General features: G+C 39.2%; 1 protein-coding gene across 1 annotated transcript in view; it reads left to right on the top strand.

Moving 5' to 3' along the window:
- Window positions 1-14,551, top strand: part of spock1 (SPARC (osteonectin), cwcv and kazal like domains proteoglycan 1) — a 122,365-nt gene that overhangs the window by 88,751 nt on the left and 19,063 nt on the right. Inside the window, exons 6-8 of the mRNA XM_085371147.1 lie at window positions 2,101-2,215; window positions 7,785-7,917; window positions 11,693-11,813. Coding sequence (XP_085227273.1) covers window positions 2,101-2,215; window positions 7,785-7,917; window positions 11,693-11,813 — 369 coding nt within the window. The remainder of the gene's footprint in view (window positions 1-2,100; window positions 2,216-7,784; window positions 7,918-11,692; window positions 11,814-14,551) is intronic.

Below are 14,551 nucleotides of genomic sequence, written 5' to 3'. Positions count from 1 at the left end.
TTTAGTCGCTTCTTCTCTTCTCTGCCTTCTCTCCATCCTCTTTATCCTGTCATCTTCTCTTCTCTTTTCAATATCTTTTTTCTTTCCTTTCCTTAAACTTTCATCCTTATCTTGGCTCCTCTTTCTTCCACCTTCTCCTGCTTTATTCACCCTTTTTCTCTCTTCCCTTGTTTTTTCTTGTCCTGGTTTCACTTAATTTTTATCTACTGTAATTCTTCACCTATCCAAAATACTCTCAACACCAGCTGAACACAATATTTCATTTGGACTATCATTGTCTCTATAAAGTGACTTCTTACTGTTTACTACATAAAACTTACATATGATAGGATCCTCTGTGATTGGGAGTATTTAGGTGTCCCTTATTTGTGTGTGTGTGTGTGTGTGTGTGTGTGTGTGTGTGTGTGTGTGTGTGTGTGTGTGTGTGTGTGTGTTTTCCAATTTATCTAAGAGTGGAGGTCGCCCAATGATCCCAAATTGTCCTCCAATCCTCTGTTAACCAGGTACCTATCCACCCCCTCTTTCCTCCATCCTTCCTCTGTCACTTTCTCCTCGTTTCCTTCATCTCTCATTTCCTTGCAGTGGTAATGCCATCTTTCAGCTAAGTGAAATAAGATGGGTTTCTTCCAGTGCTGATAGATGGAGGTGAGGACAGGCCCCCAAATCAGCAGGCAAAAGAAGCACATTGCACAACAGACAGCTATCAGGAGGGAGGTTGACCTTCCATCTCTCTCTGCATTCTGGAGATTACAAGAGGCCATGCAGGCTTATAAATGTATTTTTGCATCTGTGCATGCGTTTCACGCATTGTAAGGAGGAAGAAAAGTGTGCTGCTCATTTATGACAGATGTCTACAGGGGACTATGAATCTCTTTCCTTGAGACTATCTAAGCTTCACCATCTTTAGTGTTTGGTTTGTACATTTTCCTCAGAGATAAAGAAAGCTCTTCCATAATATCTGACAGCTCCAGATATTCACAGTAGCACATGTTTACAATTTATATACATAGCTGTTTTATATATTTTCCCCAAAGATTGTTGAGATTGCAGCACCGTGTTCGGACTTCTGGACAATTTAATGATGATAAAGTATAATGCAAACCGTGTGATCAGGTCAGAAACTACTTGATGTTGGCATCAGACACCAGCTGTGGCTCAAACACAACCCATTAGTTTCCTAATGGAGACAAGGCCGCTCTTGTTTTATGATGTTAGCAGCCTCATGGTAATGACTTGTACATAATGCTGGGCTTTGATCTATACACTTTGTACTCACTCTTAATTAACTTAGGATTTGAAATCATTTTTTGTCCACTCACTGCGGGGACAGCATGCAGTCTCCGTATGCGGTTTAAAAACCCGCTCCGTCTTTGATCTCATTTTATTAGCTTTGTCTTGTCACTCGGGTTTGTCCATTTTAAGGGCTTTCATCTTTCTTTTATACATATCTGGTACAGACTGTGTAATTGACAGAATTACTATGACCACTAGTCCAGAGTGCACTGGCTGGTGTTGGCTGGCCTCTCTCACTCCATTTGTGCTAAAAGCTCTTGTCTTTTTCTTTTACTCCCACTGTCGCTTTCACCTCACACGCCTCCTATGGGGTTTTTTGTTTTTTTCCCTTTTCCTCAGTCTGTCAAATGAAAGCGGGTTTGTGCTGTTAGCCTAGTGTGAAATGACACAATGCTCAGAGTCAATGAGCTGCTTTGATCTTTTGTCATCTTGGACACCAGCCAGCTGTGCCTGGCTGCCACGGCAATAATGTCACTCTGGAGATTGATTTGGAGGAAGATGGGGTTGACGCTCGGAGAGAATAGTACTCATTAAGCAGCTCACAACGCGGAAAACTCAACGTTTACTTCATACCTTTTACCATTCTTCTCCTCTGTCGTTTTCTCCAACTCATTATTTTTCTGCCTGCTTCAGTTAGTAGAACATAAGAGCCCGCCAACTGTAAAACCAAAAGAGGAGCTGGATGTTTTGCTGCATCAGTTTTCAACCCCAGCGCTTCATTGTGCTGATCCTCCTGTTCTATGTGTTTCTGATAACTTATTCTTTGCAGCTCAGAGATGAAGTTTGTTTCTGCTTTCTCATTTTTAGGACCAGATGCCACCAAGGATCCATGCCTGAAGGTTCGCTGTCCTCCTCACAAGATCTGTGTCAGTCATGACTACCAGACGGCGATCTGCACCAATCACAAGCAGCCAGGCCACAGGTAAGAGTCAGTTACAGTGCTTTGAAAAGTCTTCAGCCACCCCCCATTTCTTCATGTTTTGCAAAGGAAATAACTTGAAAGTTGTATTTGGTACAGCCACCTTTATTCTTCAGCACAGCCTGAACTTTCTCGAGCAAGATTTCTTGTACTTTGAGTAATTGTTGGAAATAGTTCTTCAGGCTTCTTGAAGGACATTCAAAGCTCTTCTTTGGATATTGTCCACCTTCTGTTCTGTTGTCTGTCAAGATGATCCCACATCCCACACTGGCTCTGGGGAGGCCAATCCATGATTCCACTTTGTGTGGAACAGTATGAGGTATGCTTTTTGCTACATTACGAGTGTTTCAGGTCACTGCAGAAAAATCATGCAGTTCCCAATTACTTTTCCAGATGGTATTACATGGTGGATCAAAATTTTGGTTTTTTTTGCTAAGTTGCCTGTTATGTATAGACACAACAGTGGTTTGTTCCTTGACTTAGGTGCCTTTTTAATGTGTGAACACTTTGTTGTTAAGTGTTTTAACAAACCCAGAAACAGATACAAGGACTGGACTGAAAATGAGTGAAAAAGCAGCCAATGTCTAAGAAACGCTTTGAAAGACCTTCAGAAAGGTGAAGACCACTTTAAAAATGATAAGAAAGTCTGGCTCCTGAGGAACAAAGCATGAAAAATGAGAGATTTGTTATAATTTAAGTTTGTCTTTAACAATGGCCAGCATCTAAATTGCACCTAAGAATAATGTAAAGCTAAAAGAAATCTTAAGATCGAGAAAAATACTGGAGTGAGCTTGTACTTTTTGATGAAAGGGACACACTATTATAATGTGAATCTCCAACATACTCTGTTGCAGTCTTTACAACACATCAGAAACAGGTTTGTGAATGTGATTATGATAATGCAACGTTAATTGTGTTTTTGAGCAGTTTTGAAACAGTTTCGAAACACATATTATCTTTGTCATATACCGAAGAGCAGCGGGAGTTTTTTTCTCACTCTTTAAATCAAATTTGTGCTATTAAGCGAGCTCGAAAAGCTACAACTTATTATATCTTTTAAAGTGCTATGCCAAGTTTAACTTCAATATCCTAACTACCTGCAAGGCAGTTTCAACAAATTACATCAAGCAAAAGCAAACAAGTATCGTTTTGTGTTTTGTGTGTTAGCACTGTGTAATAACTCAGCGTGCTTCAATGACAGACATTGGCTTACGTATTCCCAACACCAATTAATTTTAATCACACTATCTGTTTGCTCTGTCACCACCCAATTTGTTTGTGTTTTCAACCATTGCCAATTTTAAGGGTTTTCAATTTTTCAGTTCAAGAAGCATTTCTTCAAGAAGACATCAGAATATTTCTCTGTCTCTGTCTTGGGTTTAATTGATTTCCTCAAGTCATTAGCTCCTAAGAATCTTGACTATAATCATTTCTTTCCCTCCATTTGTATTAAATTAATTACAAGTGCTATTTTCGCTCTAATGTGACAAATTATTCACCTGGACTGTGAAATTTCCAAGTATTATCATTCACCCGAGCTTTTGACAATGATATGTATATTATTTTGAATCAATTTAAGATAAACTAGTTGCACCAATTGGCATAAAACCGATTCAGTGTCCTCCTAGAGGCCAAATCCAAACTTTGTTGTTCTCCAGACATTGGCAAACACATATTGTGTAATAATTTACACAGTGATGAAGTATGTCCTGTTTATCTAGATTTTACTCACTGCTTCCCTGTAAACAGCACAAACAAAAATCCTTATGCAAATTAGTTTCCTTTTCTAAACAGCTGTCGACACAAAAATCCCAAGCACTCTTTGGTCTTCCTCTTCAAACTGAAAGATTTGAGTATAAAACTGACTTTTCTTATTGGGGTGATAATATTTAACTGCAGGCTTGAACGTCTACATTAGCAACCAAGCTGTAATTCAAAAACCATTATGGAGGCTCGTTTATAATTTTTCGCCCCCTCTGTCCCGCTGTGACGGGGTTGTACTTATGTCAAATCAGAAACTTTACAGACTACAGCATCTTGGAAACTCTCAGCGGGTAGCTGAAATATATTGTTAGATGAGGGAGATAATGATCACTTTCTTTTGTCTGTTTGAGATGGAAATATCGCTACTGTCTTGTCTTCTAATAAAATGATTGGGAGATGGATGAGGGGAAGCGTTGGCCTTTGTGATGAACTTTTGTCTACATTTAGCTGATTGTATGGGTTATTTTTCAGTGATGTGTGCATGCCTGCTGTGCTTTAGCAGCATTAACTAGTTTAGTTAGTTTGTTGCACTCTTAACATGATTTTATAATGGAATAGACTTAAATGTACATTACTGGGACAAAGTCTTGAACGACCCCTCATTTTGTATATATAATTTGCTTTGTAGGAGCAAGACTGATTTTTTTTCAATTAATCAGGAGCAATAGTTCAGTTATTCAGGCTTTCTGTAGGTCTGTCTAAGTTTTTCTTTGGACATTGGCTGCTTGTTCACTCGTTTTCAATCCAGTCCTTCTACCTGACAATTTTTTAAAAGATTTTCAGGATTTCTTAAGCCCCTGAACACTGACCTATGAATCATTCAAACATCAAGAATGCACCCGTGTTGTGTTCACACAGAGAGTTTAGCAGAGAACCAGTTTTAAATGCTGCAGTTTGATAGGCATGAAATAGTACTTTTTTTAGATTAGGAAACTGGATGTGTAGACAACAAAAGAAGAAGTTACAAGCCTGGAAAAAAAAACTATCTACAAAAGATGAACAATACAGGTTAAGAAACAGTAAAAAATCCAGCAAAGACCTGACACAGGACCTGAGAGATAAATATGGCCTTCAGTCGATTCATCTACTGTTCGCTGAAGCCTCATCAGAACTGATCTCAGTGGAAGGATAGCTGTCAAGAAGCTATTCTTAAGGAAGGAAAATGGGGAGTTTAGGCTGAGGTATTCCAGATTACACAAGAAGTGGACTGAAAATCAGTGGTAACAGGTCTTATACGGTGATGAATCCAAATGTGACATTTTTAGCTCAGATTCCTGTCAGTATGTACGGAGGAGGTCAGGAGAGAGATACCACAGTGAGTGTCTACAGCCATCTGAGAAACACGATGGAGGCTCTGTGGAGGTGAAGACTATTTAAAAAACTCAGAAATTTGAAAAAAAGCTTCTCTCAGAGAGGTCAGGCTTTGTTCAAGAATAAATTTGGTCATAACAAATATTGATTTTCAGGCTTGTTAGAATTGTACAAACTCTGTTTTTTGTTTTATATACTGTATTTACATGTAGGTTTGCACATGTTTAAATAAATGTGGGGTGACTGAAGATTGTAATACCTTAATCCTGTGCTTTTATTATCTTGATCTTATTTGGTGATTTGTTGCATTTTTTGTTTTGTGTTTTATGTATTCTTTTATTTGGTTCATAAATGGTTTCCATGTTTAATCCTTTGACCTTTGGATTATTCACTTCATTTGAAAGCTGCGAGCTGTGTTTATTTAAATTTTAAAATATGGGATAAATAGTTGCAATTTTAAATGGTAAATGGTAAATGGCCTGTATTTATATAGCGCTTTACCAGTCCCTAAGGACCCCAAAGCGCTTTACATATCCAGTCATCCACCCATTCACACACACATTCACACACTGGTGATGGCAAGCTACATTGTAGCCACAGCCACCCTGGGGCGCACTGACGGAGGCGAGGCTGCCGAACACTGGCGCCACCGGGCCCTCATTTTAAGGATATTTGCCAACCATTTTTTTATATTTAGTATCTTTGTTGTAATGCTTTGCTGTATATTTGATTAAGGTATTTAATTCACTTAATGAACGAGTCTCAGGACTGGATAATTTAGCCAACAATGATTTATTTGCTGTGTATGCTGTAAAACTTACCAGTTTACATAACTGTACATGAAACTGTTGATCAGAACAAAATATTTGTGAAAACGTTTGTAAGTTACCGTATTTCCCGGACTACAAAGCGCACCTGAATATTAGCCGCACAAGCTAAAATCAGGGGAAAATCCTGTTTTGTACATACATTAGCCGCACCTGACTAAAAGCCGCAGGTGTTTCAATGTTGACTTATCATATGTAAGAGAATATGCACAAAGCGAATTGTCAGGAAAGAGATGGCTGTTTGGAGACACACCCCTTTTATTAATATTTTGAAAAACAAGTTATGGGTACATATTTGCATAACTTTTTAGGTATATGTACAAGTAGCGGTAATTACAAGTACAAAACATGTACTGTGCTTCATGAATGAGTAACAAATGTAGTACATAACAATAACCTACAGCACACCAGAAAAATAGATTCGGACTACCTTTTAGGCTCAGGTGCAGTGACACGGCTTTAACAAGAAGAAAAGTCAGTCATTCACCACCATCTTCCTGCGCACTAAAACCACCAAAGTCCTCTTCTCCAGTGTCGCATAGCGGTACTTTGAAGTTTGTTTTTCGCGCTACTTGTACGGCACTATGTTGCCTGGCGGATGGACATGTGACCAACATACCACTCTTGAACCCGATACTGTGTGTCTGATCACATGCCCTTCCGCCAGGCAACGTAGTGCCGCACAACACCGGAACAAACAAAACAAATCGTCTTACGATATGACAAAAATCATGGAAAATCCATAGAAAAGCCGCACCTGACTAAAAGCCGCAGGGTTCAAAGCTTGTGCAAAAAGTAGCGGCTTATAGCCCAACACTTACGGTAATATTCCAGTGGGAAAGTTTTTTTTGTTTGGTTTGGTTTGGTTTGGGAGGGGGGGGTTTCTGGAATGGATTTTTTTACTATTTTTTGTTCTTGAATATTTTATACATGTCAGACATTCACTTGGTCAGAGGTGTTCTCCAAATTGAGAAATATTACAGAAATTTACAGAATTTTCAAGAGTCTCTTCAGCTTTATTATCTGCTTGATAGATCAGGAGGCAGCCGGGTGTTCAATGAGAGCACTTAGACAGAAATTGCTGCAAGATTTGGATCAAACATAATTACACTGCTTATTGAAAGGGACTTCTCAGAAAATCTGCTTCTTCTGACTCTGACAAAAAAAAAGAATTATGATCATTACAACAATTTCCCTCTGCACACAAATGTTATTATGCCTATACTATATGTACTACTAAAAGTTTGGCTTCTGGCTCTGTGTAATCTTTTACTTTGTATGTCAAAAGTCAAACATATAACTGTCTAAAACAGCGGTCCCCAACCCCCGGGCCTCGGACCGGTACCGGTCCGTGAGTCATTTGGTGCCGGGCCGCGAGAGTTGAGGCTCAGGTGTGGAATGTATGGTTTTCAGGGTTTTTATCGGTTTTCAGCATTATTTTGTTATCGTTTTGATCGTTAACTCGGTTTTCCTGGGTCTTTTCACGTGTGTTATGAATAAATCTTCTTTTTTTCAGTACCGGTACTAGTTTTATTTTGTTGTATTTATCCGCGACACCTTAAAGGCCGGTCCGTGAAAATATTGTCGGGCATAAAATGGTCCGTGGCTCAAAAAAGGTTGGAGACCGCTGGTCTAAAACATTGTTTGTAATGTTTTTTTCTCTCCACCAGTGTGAAACCCAGGAAAGGCAGTGCAGGCCACAAGCATAGGCTTGAAGCTGGTGCTCATGGGAAATGCAGGCTCTGCTCAGCCCTCCAGTCAACTCCTGTTTGTGGTTCTGATGGGCACACTTACTCCTCCGAGGTGAGACATAACTCTGTTAGCATCATTGGAATATGAGCATCTATAGTTTTGATGCTCTTACTCAATGTGCTCATTCTTCTTCAAATTCATCAGTCGTCACCTTTTCTTCCTACCCAGATGCCTCCACTGCATTGATTCATTTTGAGCTGCAGGTTCCCAATAGTCTGCTGAGCAAATTTCTCAAAACATCACATTGCCTGTGATGTCACTGGGCATTTTGGAAAAACTGTTCACCCATTGTCCCGTGCAATTCTTTCTAGCCACTAACTCCTACCTGTAAGCGCCTCCTGAGCTACATAAAATCGCACATAGACACAAACTCACCATGTAATTAGAAAAGACATTTCACGGTTTAACCTTTGTGATAAGTCAAGAAGAAAGTAAATAGAAGAAGTTAGGGCTGGGGGAGGCGAAGATCGATATCCAGGGGCAGAAAATGCCATAAAGAAGTGAGGCTCCGTCCTTGGTATAACACACTGTAGATTCTTATTGACGTCCATGTTCATCTTAACTTCTTGTCCTTGTATTCAACCCTTTGGTTGTCAGCAGTGAAACACAGTCCAATACACAGAAACCGTAAAACATAATGGACAGCACTTTAGTGTCTTACACAGCTAATTCAAAGTCTTAATGACAGTTATTGGCAAAATGCAGCAATCTGGGAACTGAAGACTTTTTGTCACTTTCGCTGTAATGTATTCCAACATTTCAGTCAGGAACTTACCTTAACAGCGCAATTTTGTCTGATGAGACACAATCAATAAAAGTAGAGCAGTATATGTTTTTGTGTGTTGGAAATTTTTGGGGGGACATCCCAACATTAAGCATGTTAATCTCCTCAGCTCCTTTGGAAGATAACTGCTCAATTGAACTGTCAAATGTACAAATATATATGATTGTGAGATTTAGATAGAATTTTTGTATAAGCTATATAGATGTTGGCACTCACGGTGCCCTAGGCAATTTCAATGCAAAGTTTGTTCAAGATTGGTCCACTCGTCTAGAAGGAGAAGGGAACATACATGCGTACATACACACATACACACATACATTGATCTTTATAGCACGGTGACACTGTGGTTGAAGTGTGCTGTAGATTCAAATAGCCTCCATAAGCTTCCATTTATGTTATAGTTAGAGAACATCCATCCATCTATACATTTTCTTAACCACACTGTTCCAGTTCAGGACTGAGGGAAGAATTCAAATGAACTCAATTTTATTTATATAGCACAAAATCACAACAACAGTCACCTCAAGGTGCTTTATATTGTAAGGTAAAGACCCTATAATAATACAGAGAAAATCACAACAACCACTTGACCCCTATGAGCAAGCACTTGGCAACCTTGGCAAGGAAAAACGTTTAAGAAGAGGAAATCTCTGGCAGCGGTCTGCCACGACCTGCTGGGGGTTAGGGTCATAGGGTAGGAGGTGGAGTACAAAAATAATAGTAAATAGATAATGCTAACTGGCTAATAAACATTTTCATGCGCATCCTTATGTTTTGTTGACCCACGCACCTACCCAGACCTCCATCCTTACTGCACCAGCGAAATCCACAACTGCAACTCCAACCAATCAGTATGACACAAACTGCGATTATCAAGGTCTGTGCCCTGACCCGCAGAAGTCGGGACGTAGGCCTCGCTAATTACCAACACTGCCTGTGAGCTGGGACTGAGCTGAGGAGGAGTCGTGTTAAAGGCGAAAAAAGAGGAAGAACAAAAAGCCGGGGGAGGGCTAGGAAATCCCTCTGCTCTCTGTGGTAAATTAGTTGGAGGGGTTCAGTTAGCTGCTGGAGTGATGGGTCCCTGTGGCCCAACTTAAACTCTGCTCACCAGTGAGCTGCTGGTCTCAAGCTTATTCATGTTTTATTATTACATTACATGCCTCCCTCATCATAACCACACACACACTCTCACACACACTCAATATCCTATTAAGAGGACAGTGCTCTTATCTCCTGAGAGGCTTCGGCCCACTAAGTTAAATCCATTACTTACTTCCTCTTAAATCATCCTTTCTCCTCTCCTCTCCCCTCAGCTTCTCTCCTCACCTCACCTCTATTTTTACTTGACCAAGTCAGGTGTTAAAATACTGTTTCATCAAAACCACATTAACCCCAGGAGAGAGACAAACATAAAGATTCATGGTGCCTCTCTCTCTCTGACAGTGACTGGGGGAGGACATCCATTTCCCCCACCCTCTATCCCCACCCGTCTCTCTCTCTTTCTCTTTCTCCCTCTCCCATCCGCAGACAGCTAATTCAATATGTTGAAAACAGGACAGAGCACTGTTCCTTTGTCAACAGATTTCATTAAGCAACATTAGTGGCGCTATCAAAGAGGTGACAGGGAGGAAATGATGGATTTGAATTAGAACGTGGGAAATGAAAGTGCTGGAAGGATAAGGCTAAGCCTGTGTAAGGCGTGATATGCGTATAGATGTTTATGCACCGTCATGGTCCCACTCTGACAAATCCTGTCGTCATCATCTCGCAAACAGAATTTACATATCTCATTTCAGTTTTCATTATTCCTCTTGGAAGGGTCTGGTAATTGGATTTTTTTTTCCTCCAACTAGTCCAAACAATTTCTTATCCCTCACTTACCTGAAATGAGATTTATGCTGTTAAATTACATTCAGAAGTAGTCCGTCTTGCTTTTTGGGTTGCATTAGGTTTGTACTGCAGTGAATAATAGAATGTCAACGGGAATCTCGGTTTCTAATGGCATGTCTACATGACTGCCTAACGGACATATTTGTTCATCCAAGATAAATGACCAATCCTGTATCAGCAAATGTTTCCCATAATCAGCTCAAATAAGAAATATTCACGTTTTTGTTTTGTTGTAATTTCATATATAGAATAATAAACCACCATGGTTTAAACATACCAGCTAAGGAGCGCCATTATTTGTTTTCACCTCAGGTAACATCCAGTTCCCACATAACGCAGCTCAGTACAAATTCTATAGTAAACACTCACTTCCTGATGCTTGCCAAATCTTCCAAAGTTCACGCTTGTTTGCATGGTTTGCAGAAAAATGTTTTTGCTCATAGTTACCATCTTTCAGTTCAGTCAGGTCAAAGTTGTAGATTCAGGGCAATATTTCGGACTGAAAGTGCTCGTGAAGTGTTGCCTCCTTAGACTGCAGTATATAATAGGGATCTTTAATACACCCATGCACTCTGGTTTTTATTTTTATTTCTTTCCCGCAAACTTTGTCAATGATTTCGTCAATGACAGCTTGTTGTCTTACACTCATAGCGCTTGCAAGGCCACAGGTGACATTATACAACATGCAGATGAATTTATTTTTATTTATTTAGCTGTGTAGTATCTCAAGTGTAAGGAAAAAATGTTTGAAGGATTTTGTATTGCTCATGTTAGGAATAAAGTGGAAATTTCAAGAATAAGTTGAGAATAAAGTGGAAATGTTGAGCATAAGATCAAGTCCATTGCCAGCTATTTCACTTACAAAATTAACTATTTCATGTTTAGTTTTATTCTGCACCATCTCTTCAAAGCCCTTATACGTATCACCACACTGTATAACAAATTTATCCTCACAATCCCAATTGTTTTCTTTGAAATACTATTTCAGCATTTTTTTAATCAAAATAATGAGTTTATTTTCAAAGTTTTAACATCATTCTCAAAACGCAAAACAACAACAAAAAAACTTGTCAAATTAGTGTTTCCTTTTTGCTCTTGTCATCAGTGATTGTGGGAATTAGACCCTGAAAAGGTCTTTGTGGTTTTTTACAGTGTAAATTGGAGTTCCAGAGCTGCCTGTCTGGGAAGAAAATCTCAGTGAAATGTGATGGGCTATGTCCCTGCTTGCCCAGTCAGGAGCTCAGCAAACCACTGCACAATGGCGAGAAGGCTGGTGAGTACTTAACCTGATAGTCATCTTTTTTCTTTAACCATCAGGTTTAAAGTTGCTTCCTTTTTATTTAGGCGGTTACGTAGTTAGTCGTGTTTGCCTTTATTTGAGCTGAAAAAGATTATCTGCATTTTAGCAATTTTCAGCTTCAGAAGCACTCTACTATGTCTCACCAGACACACACACACAAAAACATCCTTTCACTGGTAATCCCTCAAACTCTCTGGTGATTCAAAGTGTTTCCATCCTTTTCCTGTCACCCCTCTCCTTACTTATGTTATTTTCTTTCCTTACCGTCCCATCACCCCCACCCATTCTCTGACAGCTGCAGGGATCAGTGATGGAGTGAGTGTGTGTGTGTGTCTTATTGTTTGTCATGGAAATAGGATTTCAGCAGATGGATGGAAAGATTCTGGTAGAGAAATGCAATCTAAAGGAAAGCAGCAAAGGAATAGGATGGATTGTTATCGTTACAGACTTCCTCTCTCACAAATAGGGGATTGGTGGAATGGTTTTACTTTGTGTAGTGTTGATCGATCGATCTATCTATCTATCTATCTATCTATCTATCTATCTATCTATCTATCTATCTCTCTCTCTATCTATCTCTCTCTCTCTCTCTCTCTCTCTCTCTCTCTCTCTCTCTCTCTCTATCTCTCTCTCTCTCTCTCTCTCTCTCTCTCTCTATATATATATATATATCTATCTATCTATACTTCATACAGAAATCAAACTGTACTCTCAGAGGTCTTATCTAATTACTATTTGATTGTGAAGCATTTATAAAGCTCCCGAGGTTCAGTGTCTGCTAATTAATGACAACTCTTTCTTTATCTTACAGTCTCGTCCATTAGCTTAAGTCTGAATGAATGGCGGGAACAGAAAGTGATGCGGTTACAGAGAAGTGTTTTAACAACTTGACTGCTGTCTAATTAATTCCCTTCTGTCTTTGCTCAATAAAAACTATAATTATGTGTTTGGTTTGCTAAGAGTCTGGCTCTGAGAGGGAACAGAGTGGATGAGTTTGTGGGAAAAAAGGAAATCTATTTCCAGATCTTGGACACTGTCAGCATGCAGCATTGGGGGGTTTTTTCTGTCTGGCTTCCTGCTTTGACTCTTTTCACTAAGGTCTATTTTTTCTGTCCCTATTTCTCATTTAAATAAGTTCATCTATGGTTTTGTCTTCCTCTTTTTATGACTCTCACTGACCTTTTCAGCACAGTCTGTCCTAAAAACCATCGATCAGATAGCAGGTCCAAATGTTTGTGCATTCAGAGGTGGCAGGGATGAGTGAAATGTTTGTCGTCTCCCAACCTGATAGAATCTCTCATTAGATCAGCAACATAAAATGGTAAACAGATGGGGGTGGCAGTAGGTGAGGAAAACACTCTGCGTATGTGTGAGATTGTGTTCCTGTGGTAACAGTCAATAGATTGCATCAGGTTGATATGTGCAGTCATTCGACTGTGTTTACGGAGTTTGAACATTGGTACCAGACTAGTAAATATCTCACTTCGCACTAAGATAAGATAAGATAAGATAAGATAAGATAGAACTTTATTAATCCCTCGGGTGGGTTCCTCTGGGAAATTCGACTCCGACACTTCGACACTACACCTGCGTCTGTAACTGCAGGACCATAAGCATCACTTTATCAGTAAACAGTGCTGTTGTGTTACTGCCCCTCTGTGTTTGCTTGTTTCGGGTTTTTTCTCTGCTTAGATTCAGACACAGGAAGAACGACAGATGGTGTGCACTCTAATGTGTACCTGTACAAGTGTTCATGCAGGCTATTGTTTTAATATTCACTTTAATTAGATTTAATAAAAAGGAATAGATGATAGTGGTTTTTTTTCTTTTTTAAATTTTGTTTGTTTTGTCATATGCACAGTTGTAAATATGGGAAAATGCACATTTATTATTAGATATATGATGTATTATAGATAATGGCGCGTGCACACGCAGCGACCAGCAGTGAGAGTTTGGCGTCCTTGTATAAATGTTCTGTGTGTTTTAAGTGTTTTGCTTTTATGGGTACTTTTATGGATTTTTCAGGTTTTAGGCTTCTCTCGTTTTTACTTAAAGAATAAAATGGCTGCAAATAAACCTGATTAAGACTGGTCCAGTATGAAAAAAGACCCAAATCATGCAGTCAGGTCACTCTGGATGGCTTCTGTTCAGACTTTAGGTTAGCTAATATACTTTATCATCTTTAAAATCATTTTCATACTTTTTTTCCGCCATAATGATTCAGGAACTGCTTCAAAGCTTGGAAATAATCAGTATTTTAACATTGCCCTAAGGAGTGATGAAAAGGCTTTCTGCTCCATATGACTAAATATATGTCATGGACCTGACAATTTCTATGGTTGTTTATTTAAATCTTGTGCTTAACAGCTGAGACCTGTATTTCACTGCATTTTTAAAAAGTCTTCACAGGCACAGTGTTGCATGGAAAGAAGCTGTTTTAGTTCCTGCTCCTAAATCCATTTGTCAATTATCTTTACATCAGTTGATAGGAAAATAATTGAAAATCTCAACGAACTAAGTATATCCTTGATCCTATGCAGTTAGCTTATAAACCACACAAAGGAGTAGATGATGCCACAATAACCTTGATGAACATAACTGTTAAACACTTAGAAGGAAATACTTCTCATGGTCTCATGGTCAGCTACTGTTTGTTGAGTTTTCTTTGACCTTCAACACAATTCAGTCTCACATTTTAATCAGAAGGCGAC

The sequence above is a fragment of the Diplotaxodon limnothrissa genome, linkage group LG2 (assembly GCF_057381915.1).
Source record: "Diplotaxodon limnothrissa isolate DT_005_m linkage group LG2, D_limnothrissa_male_GT1.1, whole genome shotgun sequence".
Classification (NCBI taxonomy): Eukaryota; Metazoa; Chordata; class Actinopteri; order Cichliformes; family Cichlidae; genus Diplotaxodon; species Diplotaxodon limnothrissa.
This window is presented reverse-complemented; position numbering and strand designations above follow the sequence as displayed.